Source organism: Patiria miniata, unplaced genomic scaffold (genome assembly GCF_015706575.1).
Source record: "Patiria miniata isolate m_02_andy unplaced genomic scaffold, ASM1570657v1 HiC_scaffold_17, whole genome shotgun sequence".
Classification (NCBI taxonomy): Eukaryota; Metazoa; Echinodermata; class Asteroidea; order Valvatida; family Asterinidae; genus Patiria; species Patiria miniata.
Window position 1 is genome coordinate 7,597,021 of NW_024037055.1, and position 22,587 is coordinate 7,619,607.

General features: G+C 41.0%; 2 protein-coding genes across 2 annotated transcripts; one reads left to right on the top strand and one right to left on the bottom strand.

The window, feature by feature from the left end:
- Positions 1–573: 573 nt before the first annotated feature.
- Positions 574–8,207, bottom strand: LOC119723708 (glycine-rich RNA-binding, abscisic acid-inducible protein-like). Its single transcript, XM_038194504.1, has 4 exons — positions 8,011–8,207; positions 2,178–2,294; positions 1,198–1,304; positions 574–784 (listed from the first exon to the last, which is right to left on the bottom strand). Exons 1-4 carry the CDS (start codon positions 8,054–8,056, stop codon positions 602–604), a joined length of 453 nt encoding a protein of 150 aa, XP_038050432.1. The 5' UTR covers positions 8,057–8,207; the 3' UTR covers positions 574–601.
- Positions 8,208–14,496: 6,289 nt separating this feature from the next.
- On the top strand, positions 14,497–21,090 carry LOC119723285 (ADP-ribosyl cyclase/cyclic ADP-ribose hydrolase-like). Its single transcript, XM_038193839.1, has 7 exons — positions 14,497–14,965; positions 16,588–16,717; positions 18,679–18,906; positions 19,152–19,228; positions 19,743–19,835; positions 20,042–20,128; positions 20,649–21,090. The coding sequence occupies exons 1-7, from the start codon at positions 14,766–14,768 to the stop codon at positions 20,794–20,796; spliced, it is 963 nt and encodes a 320-aa protein (XP_038049767.1). The 5' UTR covers positions 14,497–14,765; the 3' UTR covers positions 20,797–21,090.
- Positions 21,091–22,587: the final 1,497 nt, after the last annotated feature.

The window sequence follows — 22,587 nt, forward strand, 5'->3', positions numbered from 1 at the left end:
GACTGGCTCGAGAACAGCTTGTGACTCAACTTGGAACTGGCTCGAGAACAGCTTGTGACTCAACTTGGGACTGGCTCGAGAACAGCTTGTGACTCAACTTGGGACTGGCTCGAGAACAGCTTGTGACTCAACTTGGGACTGGCTCGAGAACAGCTTGTGACTCAACTTGGAACTGGCTCGAGAACAGCTTGTGACTCAACTTGGGACTGGCTCGAGAACAGCTTGTGACTCAACTTGGGACTGGCCCGAGAACAGCTTGTGACTCAACTTGGGACTGACTCGAGAACAGCTTGTGACTCAACTTGGGACTGGCTCGAGAACAGCTTGTGACTCAACTTGGGACTGGCTCGAGAACAGCTTGTGACTCAACTTGGGACTGGCTCGAGAACAGCTTGTGACTCAACTTGGAACTGGCTCGAGAACAGCTTGTGACTCAACTTGGGACTGGCTCGAGAACAGCTTGTGACTCAACTTGGGACTGGCTCGAGAACAGCTTGTGACTCAACTTGGAACTGGCTCGCGAGGACCTGTGTGGACTTGTGATGGACTTAACTATAACATTCTTGATTTACCTTTCTTGATGTCGCTGAGATGCGGTCAGCTAATAACCACCGTAGCCGCCATAACCTCCCTGTCTGTAGCCACCACCAGCTCCACCTCCACCACGCCCACCACGGGGACGATAACCACCACCGCCACCGCCGCCACCGCCGCCGCCGCCGCCGCCACCACCATCACGTCTCTGCGTAGCCATTTTAACCCTGATAGTTCTTCCATGAAACTCCTGCAAGTTGAAAGTTAAACCATACCAAAATATTACAATCTTTTTATAAGTACCGAGACCATGGATCTCAACAAACTGGGTTCAAGAGATGACTGGCTGTTTTGGGACACAAAAGAAATGTATCAAGCCAATGTGGACATTTACATTGAATCTGGAAGAATATACATGTAGTTGTAGCATACAGTCAACAGTATCCTTTATACTTCATTGATTATGAAATATGCCGTTTATTGAAATCCTCTCCCCAAACCAAAGTATGAATTTCGAGGCTATCCCTGGTTTCAAGACACGGGGCAGAAAACGTCGTAACATTTTGAGCAAAATGTTCCTCTCATATTAGATCACAATGACTGTCCACAGTTTACAGGCATGCAATTTGCCCATATCCCTCTGCGAGTCGTTGAAATACTTACTTGACCATCTAGGTCAGAAATAGCGTTCTGAGCCTCATTTTTGTTCTCAAATGTCACAAAACCAAAGCCACGACTACGACCAGTTTCTCTATCCGTGATAATGGTACCTGCAGGTGAAAGAACAAAGAGCCACACAGTGTTTTAGCCAGGATTCAGGAGACAAGGGGTGCAAATACAAGTTGTGGGAATGCAACGTTCCATCGCAATGCCGCTGAACGTCTCAAAAGTCGGCACGCTTTGAACGTTCCAATAAGAAACATCGCCTATTCCAATTGGTATGCGTTGTTCCCACTGGGAACAGTTCGGTAACGCCAGCTATTCCTGCTGAAACGGAAAGGTCCAGATTTTACCCTGCGATAACATGCCTCTCATTTCACTCTGAGCCACTGAATATTTGTGTACTGTTTATCAACCGATGGCAGAGCGATTGACCAATTGTAAATTGTATGCGACCCCACGCCCCAGCCAATCAGAGCCTCCTTTAGAAGTCGTGACATCATTGAGAGCAGAAATTCAGCCAATGCTGTTGATGGGTCAATATCTGCCAAGACTGCCTGTTTTTCTCATTCAATACTAGTTACTGATTTTGCGGTTATATGGCAAAAATGTGAAGCTGGTTTTGGAAGACGAACTGTGTCTAGATCTTGGGCCGGACCTTGTGTTTTTTATGCTCAGCTGTGCACGAATTTAGGCCTAGATTGGACTTGAAATCCTCAACACTGCTCCAGGATGTCACTGGCTCTGCCTCAACATAACGACAGTGAATGCTGGAGGATTTTGCAGGATTGAGGCAGTGGTCACCCCTCCTAGGATAAAGCAGAATGTTGCAGGATTGAGGCTGTATGCAAGTTTTACATGGAGGCAGTTGGAACGTTTTGCAGGATTAAGGTTGCATCCTAGCAAAAATGCCTGGGGTGTTGGGGTTAAACACAGCTTACACACTGTGGAAAATGAACTCGGGTTCTACATGAAATTCTTACATCCGGTCACTGAGCCATACCGGCCGAAGAGATCCTGGAGGTCCTCTGCCACCGTCCCATAGGACAAGTTGCCCACGAACACCTGGCTGTCTTGATCACCGTACGACATTCTGCCTTCTGAGGTGGGAAGAAAGTACACACAAATAAAATTGCTTTTCTAATTAGGTTTTGTATACAGTTTAAGATGTATTTTCATTTGGAAAGAAGGATCTTGACACCAAAAGTCTGTTACCATGGTTATGGGCATAATGGGAAGTGTGACAATATTCTTCCTAACAAACATGAAAAAATTGGCCTCCATTTGCATATTTACATATCTGCATATTTACATATCTGCATATTTACAATGTACCATTAACTGACCGCCACTGACCGAGTCTCGTTTTTTATTTTTTTGGAACAGCATAATTTAAATACAGATAATTAAAAAAAATATTTCAGTTAACCATGGCATTCCAGCAAAACAAGGGTTACCAGTAGATGTTTGAAGATTTCGTCAGACATGGTTTGGCATGTTTTTATTAATAAATTGGGCCTTTTAGGAGGGACAAAACAGAGAGCAGGGATTTGTTGTTGCTTCTGATTTTTCCACGGAATTCTTTTTCTACATAAATTATTATTTTTCTCTCATTTTGATAATTTGTTATCACGATTCCAAATACAATTTGCCATTTGTATTTTTACGTTTCAATTTCTAGTTCAATCCCATTCAAAACTGCCTTCCGGATATGATATTGAATAAAACACTAAGTAGACAAAAGTCTCTTTTGGACTTTTGCGTTGCCATGGCAATAATTATATCAAACTGATTTATTCATGACAAGTTTTGGAGATACGAAGCATTAAAAATGACACAAAGTACACAAAAATTGCTTGGGACTTAGTTTTATTTTACTGACAGTGCCACACTTGCACAGCAGCAGAAGGCCTATAACAAAAAAAATATTCAAAAATCTGTAATCTTTCAACCGTGCAACGGACTGGGTTTTTTTTTCAGAATGTTTGATTTTTTTCCCTCTTTAATTTGATATATTTTTGATATAGACGAGTTCATCACTTAACAATCTGAACATCAACCCTAAACACCCTGAATCCTCCAAAATCCTTTTTGCAAATTGGAGGGATTTTCCGGATTGAGGTTACATGGCAAAAGTGCATCGCTGATTTCGGAGTACGCACTGTGTCAAGGTCTTGGGCCGGACCTTGTGTTGTTTATGCTCAGCCGTGCATAAATTGAGTCCTTGATTATACTTGACATCCTCTGCATGCTCCGCACTGCTCCAGGATGTCACTGCCTCTGCCTCAGCCTATTGACAGTCATAGCCGGAGGATTTTGCAGGATTCAGGCAGTGCATGGTCACACCTCCATGGACCATATTCAAGAAATAACAGAGGAATTTGCAGGATTGAGGCTATGCAATTTTTCCATGAGGCCAATTGGAGGATTTTGCAGGATTGAGGCTACATCCTAGCAAAAAAGAATCTCAGGGTAACATCTCTCAGTTTTGCCCCCCCCCCCTTTTTTTTTTGGGGGGGGGGGAATTTGTCGAAAATCCATAAATGAATTTTTTTAACAGACTTTTCACCCTTTTCAGCAGAATTTTATAAAGGGATTATATGCATGTATATCAGATAAGTTGAAGCGTCTTATTACAAAACCACTCAAAAATCACACTCATGTATTTTCGACGTTTTTATGCCAGATTTTCTCATTCCCAAACAAAGTGTGAATCGGGGAACAAAGTTTTTTCGATATGGTAGGCCTACACCATGATCTACATGTCTGTGAAGTTTTATAAAATTCGGCGAACCAGACCGCGTGGTGAGCGAAAAAAAGGCCTCGTACGTCCCACGGACTAATGTCGAACAATACCGACCATGCCGACCATGCCGCGCCGACAAAAAATGGCTGCTGCGCGCGTGCTATGCTTATCATTGTATGTCATGGATGTAAAGCGCATGCGTTATTGCGAAATTCACGGGCTCAAAAGCTCACACAAAAAACAAGTCAAGAAACCCTTAAATTCATCGTTGAAACACTTGTGAAAAAGGGCACTTCAATGGAAAAGGGCAGTCTATGGGGGGGGGGGGGGGGATATACCCCTTTTAACCTCCCCCCCCCACGCCTCTAGCTCTGCCTATAGGTTGCAATTATAATATTATTAGAGCCATCATTAATATCATGGGTGATCTGCTGCTCAGTATGACCTAGTAGCTGACTATCGAAAGAATTCCACCAACAAAAATCAAACAGAAAAGAAGCCTTGCCTTGTGAACAGGCAAACTACACATTTGTACATTCATGCTCATGTACACAAAACATGTCTATTGTGTAAACATGCTTCAGGAATATCTGTCCACAATCTGATGTATTCCTCCTGTGTTCTTCACTTCAGCAAGAAGTCGAACTCGGAAAAAAAAAGTGACTGACTTTAAACACAACATTTTGTTGTTGAGATGCTTGCAGTTCTGAAGATTATTATTAATTTATATTTTTTCATGTAATAATTAGCTGATGACGTCATAATGACGTCATACATGCCCTTTCCATCATCCAATTTTTTGCGTCCGTCTTTTTTTCGAAAAGGTATACATGATGGAGATGCTTTGGTGAAAAAATGGTGCTTTTGTCCACTGTGTAACGATCCTTAGCATTTTTGTTACTAATGTACCTCACTAATAGGGCTTTTCCGCATTATGATATTTTTTTTATCAATAACACGTCCCAGACTATGCATGTGCAATGTTTGAATCGAATCAGACCTGGCTTGAACAGGTTCCTGTATTGGTAGTGAAATAAAAAGTGGCAAAATATTGTAAATCTATTGAAAGGATTTTCCTCACAAACTTTTTCTTTGTATGACCGAAAACACAAAGTATAGTACATGTGTTGTACAGCCGAAATACACCATTTTTTGGTCTAGTTTTCAAGTAAATTTTCCAAAATTAAACCAACTGTCTTCATAAAAAGCAGACATTCATAGCTTGATATCAGTCCTAGACCCGTGAACGTGGCTATATACATAGCCACGCTTCAATCTATAATAAAAACTCTCTAATGTGATCCGCAGTTACTACGATGGAGTGACCGTTCTAGCCGAATTTCGGCTACATTTGACAGAATATTTGCATACAAAAATGAGTTGTACAGAAAATCCAGCAGAATATTTTTTTTCGGCAGAATTATGAAGATGAAGGAAAATGAAAAAGATTAGAGAAATATGGCACATTTGGTTTGAAAAACCTTCATTTATTGAAAGATCCCTGAAACAAATCATTGCACAATGGACCAGCAAATATACTGGGTGATTTGGCAGACCTTCAAAATGGATTTAGCAGAATTTTACATGGTATTATGGTCAGCCTGCTATGTAAGGCTGTTAGTCGGGAACCCACTGGTGGGACTCTAACCGTTTTGCGCATGCGGAACTCGGGGTACCGCAGGGTTCTCCCAACATGTAAAACACACCTGGCGCCCGCCATGTTTTCTGCGGCGCCCGCCATGTTTTACTTTTAGAAGTCCCCGCCAAGCTTTAAAATCCAGCCGCCAGGTTTAATTTTTTTGACTCTACAGTGTTCATTAACAACTAAAAGAATTTAGAAACAAGAATGACCACTTCTTTTTCGAATGAAATTGAATGACTTCCCGCTGAACCCTAGTCTCGGCCAAGTTTGAGATGCGCGCGGATCATAACTCATTCTATGATCGATGCAGTTAAGTCTGGTTCTGACTATTCCGATCTCTTCTATCATCATATTATTCGGGGGATCGTCTGGTAACCAGATGCACCATTTTTCCATGCACATAATGCTACACGACCTACGTACTGTACGTATACGTAAACACGTGTACAGCTGCTGGACTGCAGGCCTAGCCTGAGCATGCGACGTGCGTATACGTTTAGGGAATTTGCAGCAGGCATTGGCGTGCATCATCTTTAGTTTTAGTTTTAAACATAGACTTCGGGGCCAAGGCTAACTTTTATTGCATGTTGTATTGAAATGAACTTCAGTTGTAGATTATGAGGCCTATTTTTTCAAAAGAATTCTCCGTTACTTTTACAAATTCGCTTCGTGATATAACTACTTCGCAATTCGATGTCACGGTGACTATAATCATGTGCGTAAACCCAGCCCAATGCGGCGATGACTGGTTCCCGCCGCGCCAATTTAGAAGACATGATGAAAATGCGGTAACTAGTCTGTGCACGGCTACGCGATCGTCTGCGCTAGCATGGCTCTGCATTGCAAGTACATGTACATGTATGTGCACTGTCAACTGGTCGGATCCGACATCGTAAAAATGCCAAGAAAACACCGATGGAGAAAGAACATTTTTGCAAGTTAATTCACAGAATTGATCTAGGTTGTCTGTGTATGTATTTTCCGTTTTCAAGAGTTCATTTTGAGATCGCACTACTCGTAATTGGAGTAAAACAATGCAGCGTGTTTCCCGAAATTTTCGACCGTTAAACGGGGTCTGTTGGCCGCGGGCCACACATGCACAGTGCATCACACACTTCGGAGTTTTGGCCAGCTTCCCGTCTTGACTAGCGTTGTGCAAATGATACGAACGACCTGAATTTTCCATTATTTTTTAAAGAATTATCGAATGTAAATATATTGACAATAATTAAGGTAGGTTTTATTCACTTTTTGTGGCCATTTTGTGTATAGCTTTCGTAGTGCAATGGAAATAGTTCAGGCTAAAACTATTATGTCCAGTAACTAATAAATAACACCCCCATACCGTGGTTGTTAACTTTGAGAAAATAATAAACTTTGTAAGAGCAATAGTAAACCAATGAAATGGAATTCTCCTTAAAATGTTTAAAACTTCTGCTAAAAAAATCAGGGTAACCGGCCTGGAATCGCCTCAGATTGCACCACAGAGCATCTAGAATCCAAATTCTAGGGCTTCGCGCTCCGCGCTCGCAGGAGTTCCCGCACCGCCGCACCAACCTTTAATAAAACTCTGGGTACCAGAGTTTTCATGCCTGTCTTTGATTTTCTGATCATTTTGAAAACGTTCCTTGTGACAAAGTTGTGCCGTACTTTACATAAAATATCTTGGCAATAACAGATCCAACACTCGCGTGAATTCACAGGAAGCCTAGCAAGTAAGTGATTTACATAAGGGGAAAAATCATACATGGTTATATGTAACGGATCAAAAGATGGAATGACTTTGCTAGTATTTACCCGAGGGAGGCGCGTGGCGTTGTATACAACGCCACGTTCACAGGTCTAGATACATGAGATATATCCCATCTATAAATAAAAAGACATTTACATAGGCCTAATTGCGAAACAAAACGTACATAAACAAACATTTCAGCCTTTTCAGCCTAATGCCATAGTGGGGCAAAATATGAACCGAATTTGAAGGGGGTGGGATATAAACTCAATTTGTTTAGGCCTAGTTTAGTTAGGCCTAAATTAATATTTTTTTTGTAAACATCTGTGGGCATGGTGGCACACGTGGGGCGGGGTTCGAACCCTTCACTTCAGCCATTCCCCATACATGCCATAGCGTACACCCCATTAACAAACCACACCATATCACCAAATCAACTGCCTCAATCAGTTTTAGCCCTCTATCAATGACTTTACTAGCATTACATTCCCAACATGTACATTTGTTAACTTAGGCCCACATTAATACGAGCATGACGAGTAGAACAATGCTCAGATGCTGAATATTTTCAACTAGAAACATTGCAACATCAATCATGTCAGTCATTTGTTGTCAGTGATGAAGTGTATGCGGCGTACAACTCAAGTACAAGTGCAAGCACGGCCAAAATGCTGCAAGTGCAAGTCAAATACTTACCAAGCGCTACCAAAATAAGAAGTAGGACTGCTGTAAGAAGCTTCATTGTTATATGTTACTCCGATCCACGTCTTTAAAATTGCAAGAAGGCTTTTTATTTGAGCTGTGGGCTGGCAGTCTTTGGGAAGTTTGATGTCTCTTCGCCACTCGCCAGTTTCCAGAAATCATTAAAGAACGACTGGTACCCGTACCGTACCACTCCGAAATAAATTGATTTATTCGGTTGAGTACCGGGACGAATTAGAATAAATCTACTTTATCATTGATATGTAAATGAGACACGGTAGAGTGGTTAAGGGCGGGTAATTTGCATAGGGAGTGGCACAGGAATGTGTGCGTGGTTGGATATTGAAGGTAGATCACTTCACGCTTGCGAGCAGCAACGACAACACACAATTTTTAACACAGTTGTCAAGTCTGGTTGTAATTTCATAGTTGTTCGATGTCTCAAACAGTATTTACAAAGATACTAGAGAAGGGAAGATAGGACAGTCCGCGCAAAACGGTGAAACCGAAAGTACTTTCTCAAAGGTCACCTGGGGAAGGGCGCCTCCTACGGCGGGTAGGTAAAACTTGCGACCAATAGCACAGCGAAGTCGAAGATTTGGTGCGCTGCAATTAATTGCCAAAATAGCCCCCCCAAAAACAACACAACTGTCATTCTACCGTTTTCCAAAAGACAGTGAGAGGTAAGGCAAAAGCTTTTGGTTAAAAAATATTGATAAAAGTCCTGGTAAAGTAGGAATAGGATTTCAATTCGTTGTTTATGGCGCCAACCGAAGGGGAAAATTAATGCATGTTGCTATGGACAGGAATGGACGAGCTTGTCCCTAAGTTGTAGTGTCCTGCCGACTGCGAGAATGAGATGAGGGGTCTATTTTATTGAATTTCCAGGACTAATAATGGAGACCAGTCGTGAGTGTGCCCATGCTAGGCCTGATGAGCAGAGTACTTTAATAGAATGAATGGGCCTAGCTTTTTAGATAAATTAAAAATAGGAAATAGGCTCCTAGTAGGGTTTTCAGGTGAAATTTTATAGTGCTCCCTACTGCATCAAAAATAACATCATTGGAAAGGTCACCGTACAATTAGATACGCGCTGTCCTATCTTCCCCTCTCTAGTATCTTTGGTATTTATAAGAGACGAACATTGCTACCCTTGCCTGAAGGAGTTGTCTTGCATAGTTCAGGTGTACGTTTCCATTTTTCCAAATATGGTTTTGATTTTTCGTATCTGGCAGTCAACACAGCAATGTTAAATGGGGTACAAATCCAGAAACAGCCATAATGTAATAGACGAGTGGTATCTTGCGATTATTCAATTAAGTATAGTTAAAGGCTAAAGGCTCTGAAGCCTAAAGGAAAGTTCTGTAAAGCTTAAAGGTTCAAAAGAAATCCAAAAGTGGCAATCAAGGTATGGTCAGAGTAGTTTCTGACGGAGGTATAAAACGAGATTTGCAGGTTGGCAGTAAGATTTATAAAGATCAGATCTACTAGATGAGATGCTATAGATCTACTAGATCTACTAGATCTAATGCGTTCAGAACGCGAACAAGTCTGAATAGACTTGCATATGGTGTCCCAAATCTGCCATCTCTCATCTCGCGTCTCGCATCTTGCATCTCGCATCTCGCGTCAAATGTAATTTGATATGATTACTTTGATGCGAGATGCGAGATGCGAGATGCGAGATGCGAGATGCGAGATGCAAGATGGCAGATTTGGGACACCATACTTGCACCATAGTATGCGTGATTTATCCTCAGCGGAAGGTTTTTGGTATTGTACAAAACCAAAAAAGATAGTTCTGAAAAGCTTGCCTTAATATAATATCAAATGTGGTACGAATATTCAGAAATAACCATAACAATTGTAAAGAGGAGGGAAGTCTCAAGGTTAATTCTATTATTGATTACGCAAATATGCTAAATGAACGGCTCTTACACCTAAATGATAGACCCTAGTTCTGTAAATATTGTCTCTATCAAGACGTCTTTAAGGTTCAAATTATTGAATGACCGTAATTAAAACACTGTCGTACCAGGTAGTCATCACAGCGATGAGACTAAACATAATATCAAATGGGGTACGAATATTTAGAAATAATCATAACAATTGCAAAAACGAGTGTTGTCTCAGGTATAATTCTGTATAATTAATGATTACTTAAATGTGTCTATAATGAAAGACTCTTACGCCTAGATAATAGATGATAGTTCTGTAAATACTATCAAGTCTTTAAAGGTTCGAATTATTGAAAGATGTAATTAAAACTTTGGGTCGTCGTACCCGGTTGCTGCTGCAAGCACAAATACCAAAATCAGGATGATTTGATTGTTTATTGTGTAGAATGGTGTTGAAATGATAATATACTGTTTCGATTGAGCAATAAGTCGGCTACCAGCTAAAAATGGTAGACACTGTCATGTGATTGTGAGTTTTTCCTTCTGTTGAACCTACACCCTTTAATATCAAATTCTGCTGATTATTTGTTCTATTATTAAATTTATTGAATATACTCAGACAATCAAAAATGCAACTTTATTTCTTTGCTCTGTAACAGTGCAAAAAAACGCACTAGAAACTACTGAATCTGTTTGAAGTTGTCAATTGGAAGGAACAAGTTGAGGTGTAAAAAACACTGACGTAGAGTTGTCACGTGCACGATTTCACCACCAGAGACTCGACTGTGCGCTGGTGTAAAATGTACATGTACTGCCACTGCAATGACAAACATTGCAAGAGGTTAGCCTTACATTTTTCATAAAATTTGGATAAAATATGAATTTCTTTTTAATGATATATCTGTCCCTAAATCGAGTGGGAATGTGTTCGAGGGTCCCTTAGGAGTCTTTCAAGGAAGTTTGCAGCAATTTGATTTTTTGACAAAAATTGACAAAAATTTCAAGGTTAGCCTTACATTTTTCATAAAATTTGGCTAAAATATGAATTTCTTTTTAATGATATATCTGTCCCTGAATCGAGTTGGAATGTGTTCGAGGGTCCCTTAGGAGTTCTTCCAGGAAGTTTGGAGCAATTTCGTTTTTTGAACAAAATTGACAAAAATTGAGAGGGGTTAGCCTTACATTTTTAATAAAAATTGGCTAAAATATGAATTTCTTTTTATGATATATCTGTTCCTAGATCGAGTTGGAATGCGTTCTAGGGTCCCTTAGGAGTCCTTCCAGGAAGTTTGGAGCAATATCATATTTGGACCAAAATTGACAAAAATTGCAAGGGGTTAGCCTTGCAGGAGACGGCGGCGGAAGGCACGTGCTGCTGCCGAAAGCTTCTGAAGAAATGCAGGGTCATCCCCGATGTCATTGCACACTACTCGATCATGTGTTGTGCAAAACGGTCGAAGAGGTGCAGGCGCGGATCTGGGGGAGGGGGGAATTCCCCACCTCCATGGGCGTCGCCAGGACTTTTTCTAGAGGGAGGCAAAATTTTCCCCCAAAAATCTTGTATTTGTCAACAAATTCTCGATATATCAGTTAAAGAGGGTGGCAGTAACATTTTGCACCCCCCCCCCCAACTCATTAAATTTACAGCACTCTGACTTCGCGCCTCATTTTCTCTTTTTTTTTCTCATTCTTTTTAATTTTTTTTTTTTTTTTGCTTTTCCGATGGGGGGGGCAAGCCCCCCCTCTTTGCCCCGCCCCCCCCTTGCGATGCCCATGCCCAGTTCTGTCCAATTTTTTTTATAGAATTCTGTGAAAAAAATGCGAAACACCCCCCCCCCCCTCCCCCTTTCTGACACGCTTAAACTGTTTACTGGTAATAATGTCCACTTTGCACAAAAGTACGGACATCGGCAGCTTTGTTAGGGGGTATATGCATATACTGTGATATAGGCCTAGTGTTAATAACCGCTGTAGAATAGGTTTACTTTTTTGTGTCAGAGCAGGGGAGGGGTTCCAAGCCCCCCCCCCCAAAAAAAAAAAAATTGCTCAGGATCCGCTCCTACATGATACTGTCTGTAAAAAAGCAAGTCCGTAAAAGCCCCATGCAATGGATTTTTTTCCAATTCAACCCTTACTGTACATTCTTGTATTCCACTTGACTTTGTTTTTCATTTTGAATTTCCATTTTTAAGGGTGATGGACTTTGTTATCTCGCGTTCCCCCCCCCCCCCCTTTTTGCGAATTACAATGTTTGTTGGGAATGTTCACAATTAAAGAAACGTTATTTGAAAGATGTAAATAATGTTCATATTACAATGTACAGCTTTATTTTTCCCCGGTATAATATAGCGTTTTTACGTGAAATTGGAAATTGCGCCATTAATAATGGTAGTCATTTTGATCGAACGAAACTCCGTTTTAATTATAGTCAATTATGATTCATTGATTCATGACATAGACCTCTGCTTCGTTTTCAAAACTACAGTACATCTGCCGAGCAGATGCAAATATCAAACTAAACCAAAGTATAATGGATAGAGGATAAAAAAAATCAAAAAGTTATGTGCTAGTCAAGCTTTCAGGGATCGGTCTGAGCCATAACAATGCCCCAGCCAACCCCTTAGTTCTCTTCCGGGGTCTCGGCGTCCCCGACCAATACACACTTCCTTCCCTGTCCATCCATATAACCCCGGAGGGCCAGGCACCATGTAAAAGCAAAGAGCTAAGGGAGGAACAGGGCGGCCCCTAAACCTGATCCTCCGAGTGGACCAATGCCCTGAACCTGTACGAAGGCGCCAACCTGGAACTCGCGGACAGTACCAGCCGCAGTGCTTACCGGTTAAGCTAAGGTACCGTTGGTAATTTACGACGGGAAATTAAACATCTTATATAATGACTGAACGAGTGCGATTAAAACCAAAACGACACCGACGGGATTCGAACCCGTGCCCCGCGCGATGCATGGACGGCGAATATAACCACTAGGCCATTCGGCTTTCTTAGAGTTCTTCTCAAAAATAATAGGCGGAGAAACGTGGCACATTGGTGAGTCCTTTCTGTTTGGGCTCCATAGACGAAAAGAAGTTGACATTTCGGGCAATAATGAGCCCACTGTTTTCATTTCTTTGGAAAATTGTATACGGCAGCCTTGTTAGTCGAAGGCCTACGTGTGCTAAACGTACCTCTCGTTACGCAACAATGGAAACTATTATTATGCAGGCCTTTTTTGAAAAAGACATCAGGCGTGCAGGGGCGGATCCAGGAATTTTGGCGGTGGGGGGGGGAGGGTTCAGGCCCGTTAAAGATATATGTTTATATTCGATTGTTGCGGACAGGTGGACCTTATTATTATTTTAATTGTGATAGATGTACATTTTTTGTGTGCGTCAGAACATGGGTGGGGGGTTGGCGGGGGAGGGGGGGGGGGTTCAAACCTCTCTCAGGGGTTCCGCGCCTGACTTCTACTCTTTGTATTTGGACAGACACAGATTCTCGACTCCCCTACTACTATTTTCAAATCGAACGGACGTCTTAAAAAGAAAAGGATTTTTTTACGGATTTGTTTGTTAACACTGTTTATCAGGCCTATATGCATATTCCGTTCGCTGTTCCCAACAGTCCTTCGTCAGCCTGTTATCAAACATTATTTTCGTTAAAAAATAATATTTACTAGACGTTCTCATCCTTAATTTAAAAAAAACCCATTGTTTTGAAAGAGAGGCTAGCTAACATCGTCGCTTTGCTCACGAAGTGACAAAAACCTAAAAAATTGACAAAAGTTCATTCTGAGATAATCGCATTTGAAGTTATTCCTTTTTCAAAAGACATTTTCGACCACTTTGCAGTAACAGAATTCGGAAATTTTTGCATTGTCCGATAGGATATGATTTGCTCTTTGTTAATTCATAGTTGTTTGTTAAAAATAGTTCGTATTAAACAGTAATTCATTAATAAAACTTGTTTGCACTTCGTAAAAACATCAAAACTTTGGGTCCCATATTTTGCCTATTACTTTGTACACAGTTTTTGTCACTTCGTGGGATTTTTTCGACGCAACAAACTTGTTACTTTTGCGCGCGCGCGTCTGTTCTTTTTCAACATCGTTCGCGCGCGCGTGTATGCTCCCATCCTTCCGCGTGTAGACCATTGTATAATTTCTGGCCCTGCTCACGAAGTGACTTTTTGTCACTTCGTGAGAACATTTTACACATTTTTACACTTGGTGAAAATGAAAATCACCGATTTCAGGCTTTTTGTCAATTGTTTGTTTGCAATAATTAAGCAAGTAAACAATATTTTGCCTTGAAACTTGGTCAAATTGTTCCTTGAGACAACTATAATAAAATGGCTAGTAAAACTCAAATCGAATAATTATCGATTTTCGAGGTTTTTGTCACTTCGTGAGCAAAGCGACGACATGAAAGAGAGAGACACACGTTGTGATAGAGAGGCTGGCTACCAGGCGAGAGAACGTGACCGTGAAAGAGAAACGCACCGCTGTGAAAAGGACGTACCTGGCCTTGGGCTTCCGTACTATACCGCCCAGCATGCTAGCACTGGCATTATTTGGCATTGAAAACGATCGACCATCTTCAATACAGCCCTATACCTCCGGCCCGCTGAGCACAGTATAGGCCTACTATGACGTGTTGAGGAGAAGGTCGTTTTAATTGTTAGCTGTTTTGTTTTGTTCCGCAGAGTGGATTAACCAATAGGACTATAGGCGCGGCCTGCATTTTCTAACTTTTAAGTTGGTTTGGTAGTTAATCCTCGCAGTTCGAACTTGAGGACACGATCGCGTAGCGTATTTTGTACTGTGCTCGCACTACGCTATACGAAGGATATCAAATCATGAAGCTGCTGAATATTCTTGTTTTATTGGTGTTGGTTGGCCTGTGTTGCGGGCAATACATGGAGAGGTTGAGCCGCAGAAAGAGGGAAAGTTGTTTCCCCGAGAGTACAGGCACCACTCCGTTCATCAAGGAGATATTCCTGGGGAGATGCTTGGAGCTCCAGACGGAGACTGCGATACCCAACGCTTGCCCACAGAGGTACGTATGGGTTTATCACAGGGACGATAAAGGGGTACACGAATTCGGCGAGGTGGAGTTTCACTGAGTTTGTGCCTTGCAGTGGATTAAGGGGTGGTATGATGACGTACGGTCATTGTTACAATGATTCTTGTACAAAAAAGAAAGCTTATATAATGACTGGGCTTTCATATCCTATAGATTTTGAAAGTGCTACAGGCAAAACTTCATTCCAAAATTGGTCCTGCCATTTGGGATGCGGTTTTTTTTTTACTCTCCCTGTATACCTTTCAGATTTACAGAATTTACGATACAGCGAGCCAGGAATAAATCTATGCCTTTTCAGTATTCTTGTAACATTGCAACCTGTCGATCTCCATCGCTCACACGATGTGTCTCGTTCAAGTAAAATCAGGGTTCATCGGCAATTTTCGCTAAAAAGTATTATTCGATGTATAAAAAGGCAAAACACAAATTCCAAAAATAGATTTGAGGAGTCTGTTGTGTACTTTGTCTGGTTCAAGTTTAGCATACTTAGAATAACCATCTACTTTGAGTACACGTATAGTTGGGCCATGTTCGATCATAATACAAAGAATTCACAACTTATACAAACTTAACTTGTTTGTTCTCAAACCTTTGTATTTTATATTGAACACACAAATTGAAATGAAAAGGGTGCAACCCTGCAGTCAGGGCCATATGCAGTGGGGTCAAAGTGCGTGGTCACGAGAAAATAGCCGATAGTATAGGTAGAATAATCATTGGGACAAAGAGAATGCATCAATGCGGGTGGAGGGGGCCGGAGTTTGCAGGTGATGCGTGTTTAAACGGGCTGGTACGGTGCATGCACGAGCAAAACTCGAACTATTCTGATCAAGGTCACCGAGAGGCGAGATAAAAGAACATCAGCCCAAATTTGCTCTGCATTACCTCCGGGTCAGTTGCTGGGTTCGGTCATTTTTCAAATCACGTTTGTGCCTTCAGTCCCAGCATGGTCCCAGCAGTTTTTTTTTGCTGTCTCTTGTTTGCGTGTGGGTGTGTCTGGGTAGGCATTACATTCACTGTGTGGACTTCTGAACAAAAGAGGTCCACAAAAACCACTGAGGTAGCGGCGACGTTGTGTGGACGTCGGCAAGTCCACACAGTGTTTCCCCTTTCTGGAAAACAGGTTTAGAGGCATTTTGGGGTTAGGTTTATCTGTGGCAAAATGAAGAGAAACACTTAATTGGAATCATAGAGAAAAAAATTGGATTGTGAAAGTGTTTTCACAGTGAGAGTAAAATGAGGTTTAAAAAAAAAAAAACGAAACCAATTGGAATGTCCACACTATACGTAACGTAAACATGTGTGTGTGTTTCGATTTAGATAATAATAACAATTACAAAATGTATAAGGATCAAACATAATTATTTCCAATGCACTTCACATATGGGTTCACAATTTGAATTTACATTATATTTTCCTTGACTGCATGCTATTAACGCTGAATGTGTGCCGCAACGTGAAATAAAGAAAACGGTGTCGCGTTGCACGAAATATTCATCACATAAGTGCTAAAACAGACTCAATTAAAAACCGATATCAGAGTTGACATAGGTTTTTCTTGTAAGTGATGTATAATCTGTAATTTTTTTAAAAAGCCCTGTCAACTGTACGCTACTGTGGGACGTTTTCCATGATGCCATAGCATACAAGGACCCATGCGCCATACCACTGGACGCCTACCGGGAGTTCATTGCAGCAGTGCCTCACCAACTGCCAGCTGATAAGGTGGATATAGAGCTACATTACCAACACGTTGTCGTTAAAAAGTTGGTGAATTGATCCGGTCTTAACTTTTTCTTTCAAATGGGGCTTTCGGTCGCTGCCGAAGTTAATTGAACGTGATCGGGAGTAATACATAACCGTCTGATATTTTCTACACAAACCCCGGTGTAGGAGGTTTTGCATAGAAATGTTCAGTAACCCACTTTTACGACAGCTTGCCATGCAGGTGTGATTATAATAAGATCTCATCCAAATTTTAAATTTCACTGACTCTGAACAAAAAAACCATCTCTTCAATGTCACAAGTATCCATGATTGATGGCGAATGGTGCACAAGGTTAATGACTATCCGCTCGCTTTCAAATATTAACCACGCAAAACTTGTGTTTCTCAAAGTTCTCTGCTCTTTTGTCAAATGTGGGATTACGGGAGCTCTCGGTGGGTGCAGCGGCAATCGAGCCTGTCGGATATAAATATGTTTTCCACGAACGCTAACAATACAGTAAAGGTAAGAAAACAAAATGATAGAAGGTAAAAAAATACATTGATGCCGAACCCCAACTTGGAAGTAAAGAAAGTGCGAAGTGGGGGAGCAGTTAAATCAAGGCCAATGATCTCGTGAAATGCCGAGATCTGCGTTTCTAAAGATCGAGCGATTTTCATGCGTTGGAACATTACCAACACGTTGTCGTAAAAGTTGGTACAATTGATCCGGTCTTAACTTTTTCTTTCAAATGGGGCTTACGGTCGCTGCCAAAGTTAATTGAACGTGATGGGCAGTGATAAATAACCGTTTGATATTTTCTACACAAACCCCCGGTGTAGGGGGTTTTGCATAGAAATTTCCAGATACCAACGTTTACGACAATGCACGTGTTAGTAATGTAAGCATTTGTGTTCCATAGGCCCTAGTAGTATTACATTTAGGATCGAGCTCCACTTTGTCGTGGAAAGGAAGTTTGGGCTTTTAAAGAGTCTGGTTTATCAATTGGATTTTATAGGGTTTTTGTGTTGTATATGCCATATGGGAAGGGTTCTTTTTTCTTAAAATAAAATTGTATGAAGTTGTTAATTAATGCACCTTCATTTGATGGTTCAGTGCATGCTGTTCTCTGAAAGAGTTGAGGAAAGACCGAAAGTGCTAACTATCTGATCTCCCCGGGTTAGCCCTGCAGTTAAAAAATAAACGCCGCCAAAAAGGTCCATACTCATTGGAGGGTCATAATTTAGAATCTGATCGTCTGATGATGACGTCATTAGTATAGACCTTTGGGGAATTTGGTTACTTAGATTCATTTTGCCACCCCGTTTGCTATGCCAAAGACTACAAATCGTCCAAGGTTAAAAACAGTTTATGAAAAATCATGCAGTTCGAAAAGTTGTCACAAGACAATCAGATTCGTAAGTTATGACCCCTCCAATAATAATAATAGCGGCATTTAAGAACGCTCTTATTAGTAAACTAAACACAGCGCTTACAATATTATTATTACCCCTGATCATTGGGCCAATTCCAAATACCATCTCAGCCCCCCTGGGGAGTATACAGTTCGATGCTGCCCGTTAGGCGCAAGGAAGCTAATTCAATCACAATAACCATCTCTGCCCTCACAGGTACCCATTTACTCCTGGGTGGAGAGAAGCAATGAGCAAAGTGCCTTGCCCTAGAGCACACGCACAATGACCCCGGCTGGACTCAAACTCGCAACCCGCAGCTTTAACCACAGACCGCGAATCCAGTGCCCTTAACCACGAGGCCACAGCACTCTACATTGAGTGGGAAATTTCCTTTTTTTTGCGGTGTTTAATATCTGCCTTATTAAAATACACGAACGAGGTGCCGCACAGTCCACTTTCGATTCAAATGACCGTGTGTAGCTGTTTGTCTATACCTCTTTGCCTGTCTGTGCATGTTCAGCGATGTCTCCAAGTTCATACCAGTCTGTTCTTTATTCATTTTCCAGTCAATGTTTTGGTCGGGCACCAGTTACATCGTCCACGAGTACACGGAGGCTGCCAATGACCTCTTGACCTTGGAAGACACGTTGCTAGGATACATGGTGGATGGTCTCCAGTGGTGTAGCTCCACCGATGCCAGCTCCACCGGACTCAACTATCAGGAATGCCCCGATTTCTGGCAAGAGGGATGTGCCGTGGCGTCGACGGCTTTCTATACCGCGACATCGTCTGCAGTAAGAAAAATGAAATCTCTATTTTCCTTTTACCTCGAACACTTTCAACTTGTTGGATTGGTTTGCTGTAGTTCAAATGATACAATAATTATATCAAGGCCTATTGTAATGAGCACTAAGTTATCATTTAGTATGCGAGCTAAATGAGTAAATATACGATGTAACTTGTACGGATTAAAGGGGATGGTTCAAGCCGTTTTGGAAACCCTGTTTTCTTTATCTTCTTCTTCTTCCAACAATCACAGATTGGCCGTCAAGCTACGGGCGTCATCACCGTCATGTTGGACGCCACCAGGACAGACGGTGCCTATCGCAACGACAGGTAGGCGTTGACACGGCTTGGGCTTTCATCTAATTGCTTTAACAGAAATCAAGTTAATTAACTCACGTCAGACATCAAGGGAATTCGGTTACAGGCACCGTTGTTAAAGAAAAGAAAATCCTTGAAATGTTTAATTTACTGGCATTGAAATTAAGCATCAATGGAAATGATGACAACATAAGAACACAGGCACGTTGCCTGTTGGGGTTGTAAGGGCAGATTTTCATTTCTGAAAAATTAAGAGAAGAAAATAGAGCTGTTACAATTAATGACTGTCTATTGGATATCGATTTTTGTCAGTAGAATTAGCGTCCACCAATTACAGCCGGCGAACTATAACATGCATTCTCAGTCATAATTTGATTAGTTTTTTATTTGAAACAATTTATGAGGAATTACTTTTACATACACTATTTTTATTTGAAGACTTAAATTAAATTCAAAGAACTAGAGAACCCAGTCAATATTTTAACTGTTGTTTTAAAAGAGTGAGACCTTCTCCCCCTCCTTCTAGTTTTTTCGCCAAGTACGAGTTTCCCAACATGGATCCGGAGAAGGTTACTCGAGGAGACATCATCCTTGTCAATCGCCTGGGGAATCCCATCGTGTAAGTTTACCTAATTCTTATGTTATATTCCTGAACACAGACACTCATATGAGTGTCACAATTTAAACAGTTGCTAGAGGTTCTAGTCCCAATCGGGCTTGTGAGTTTTATTCCGACAGGCTTTTAGGGATTTTGAAGTCGTAGTTATAGTGCTCACGTCTGTGGTACAGGTAGTTTTTATCATATATTCTTTTTTTCCAATTCAGTGAGACATGCGGTACTGGATCGGTTGCTGTCCTGGAGAGATTGTTCACGGAAAAAGGAATCGAATGGACATGCACGGATAATGACGAGTAAGTTTGAGAAAAATATCAGGAATTTATCTTGAAGTATCTTGGAGATATACGACCAAGCAAAGCACTAACCTAAATTTGCCGCATTGCAATTGTGTCCGCTGGGTTTTTAACTATTCATAAATACCCGGGACACTGAGTTTACCCATTCCTGTCCGGTTCGTAAGTGTGACGTCATTTCAACTTTACCGTGCGCGGGCCTTTTCGCCGATAATGTCCCTCGCAATCGCATCCGGCCAAATATCAGCGTCCAGCCCTCAAGCCGGTTTGAAACGTACTTGTTTAACACCGGCAAAGCACAAATGTATTCCCTTAAAACTGTTTTCTTCTCTGACTAATTTTTAAAAGACAAATTTACAATGATCGAATATCATTTAGGTTATGGGCTACAGTATCGTGGTAAAAAGGCGTCAAGATACATTATTTACAAACAAAACACTCCCTGAAATTAATAGGCATGCTGCAAGCCTGCAACTTGCATTTGCATTTTCACACTTTTATATTTTTTTTACATTCACAGACGGGTGTATCACGTCCAGTGTTCAAAGGATCCAACCCACACCGAATGTATCACTCCAGCTGACGTGACGGGGTCGAGCGCCACCAGTCGTCCAAGCTTGATTATACTTGCTATGATCTTAGTATGCATGGTGGCTGAGCTGATGTAGAACTTAACAATTCCATTCCAGTTACCAAATTAGACCTAGTTAATTTGCATTTTTATTTTATTTTAAGGTTTTGAGGGGTTTTTAAAAGTTTTTTAAAAAGAAGTAGCCACATGTATATAGGCACTGAGTGTGTCATGATTAAAGAGACATTACGTCCATTACGTCCAATTGGCGTTTTAAACGAAATGATGCTAAATAGTTCATTTGAAATAGCATTTAAAAGTAGAATATAAATGCCCACACGGCCATTCTTTAAAAACTGGGTGTTTTGTGTATCATTCTTGCCATGCGATAACGAATTCGGGGCTCAAAATGTTGACTCTCAAAAATCGAGCTGTTGAGTGTATTATGTGACACACACACAACTTGTACCGTACATTGAATGGACACGGCTGGAAATACGTATGCATATGCCACAAAATGTCCGTCATGCACGGCCGATGTAAACAACCAGGGGCCAATTTCATAGAGCTGCTTAAGCACAAAATTTGCTTAAGCACAAAACGTCTTGCTTAATAAAATCAGGTTACCGGCCAAAACTCCATGCGATTGTTATGCTAAGTAAACAACAGCTAAATACCAGTCACAAGCAATGTACATCACATGGAGTTTTGGCCGGTAACCTAATTTTACTAAGCAATGTTTTTTCGTGCTTAAGCAAATGTTCTGCTTAAGCAGCTCTATGAAATTGGGCGCAGGGTTTTTTTGTCTTTCCTTTGATTATACATTTCTGGGCCTCTATAGGCCCAAGCAAAATTCCACTTTAGTAATTTTTTGTCGGGCTACCGTACTTAATGAGTAAATTTCTGGTGACACACATGCACACTGCCAGCAATAATTACAAGCATATTTACGTGTTGGTCGAGGGCACTGGCTTTCATAAACTCATTACTGGCATGGATTACCTTGTAATTTGAAATGATACTTGTTCATCGCTAGTAATTATGGTATCATTTATGCGGGTCTTTCATCAATGGAAGATTAAGTAGAAAGCGATATTGGAATCGCACCTTAATCGCCCTAATTCTCTTTTTGCATCAAAGAGTTTCGACGAATGGCCATGGCACAAGGTGATGAAACAAAGGAAATCCCTGAAAATTTGCAGGCGTTGAAAATAGGATGGATACGGATATAGAATATGTATACATCCGAACTTTTCTGTCCATAGCTACGTCGATAATTGTTCTCGATATGTATATATATACATTTATACTTTCGTGTATATATTTTCAGAGGTTTTTCTCCATACCATGTTGCATAAAAATATGACCCTGTCTAAACAAAATCAATTTTTCATTCTGCGAATTTTCAACTGATGACGTCATCAAACCGGAAGTCACGTTTAAATGAAACCTGTCAAACACGATACGATTTTTTTTCTTCAAATTAAAACACATTACTACACTGGAAAATGCCAAATTCGATTATTTTTGTTGTGACCAATGATATTCATATCTGAACTCGGCAATGTCCAGTGAAATAACTGTTGTAACGGTTGTCTGCCCGATCATCCTGCGTTATAGTAACGAAAACAAACGCGAATCTCTAGTTTTGTGTGTGTTTTTTGTTCAGGTTAACCACTAGCACTATTAGTCTATGGAATATCCCCTTGCACAGCAAGGGTATGATATGCAAGCATATTCGGTGATTAATTATGCAAAACAAGACTGCATCTTGACCTCGAGATTCTGACCATTCAGCGGGCGCCTTCTATATCGGTCTTCCGTAATATAACCCGCTGTTGTATTACAAAAACATGGCATCCCACATGACTAGTCAGGAGCTATTTCT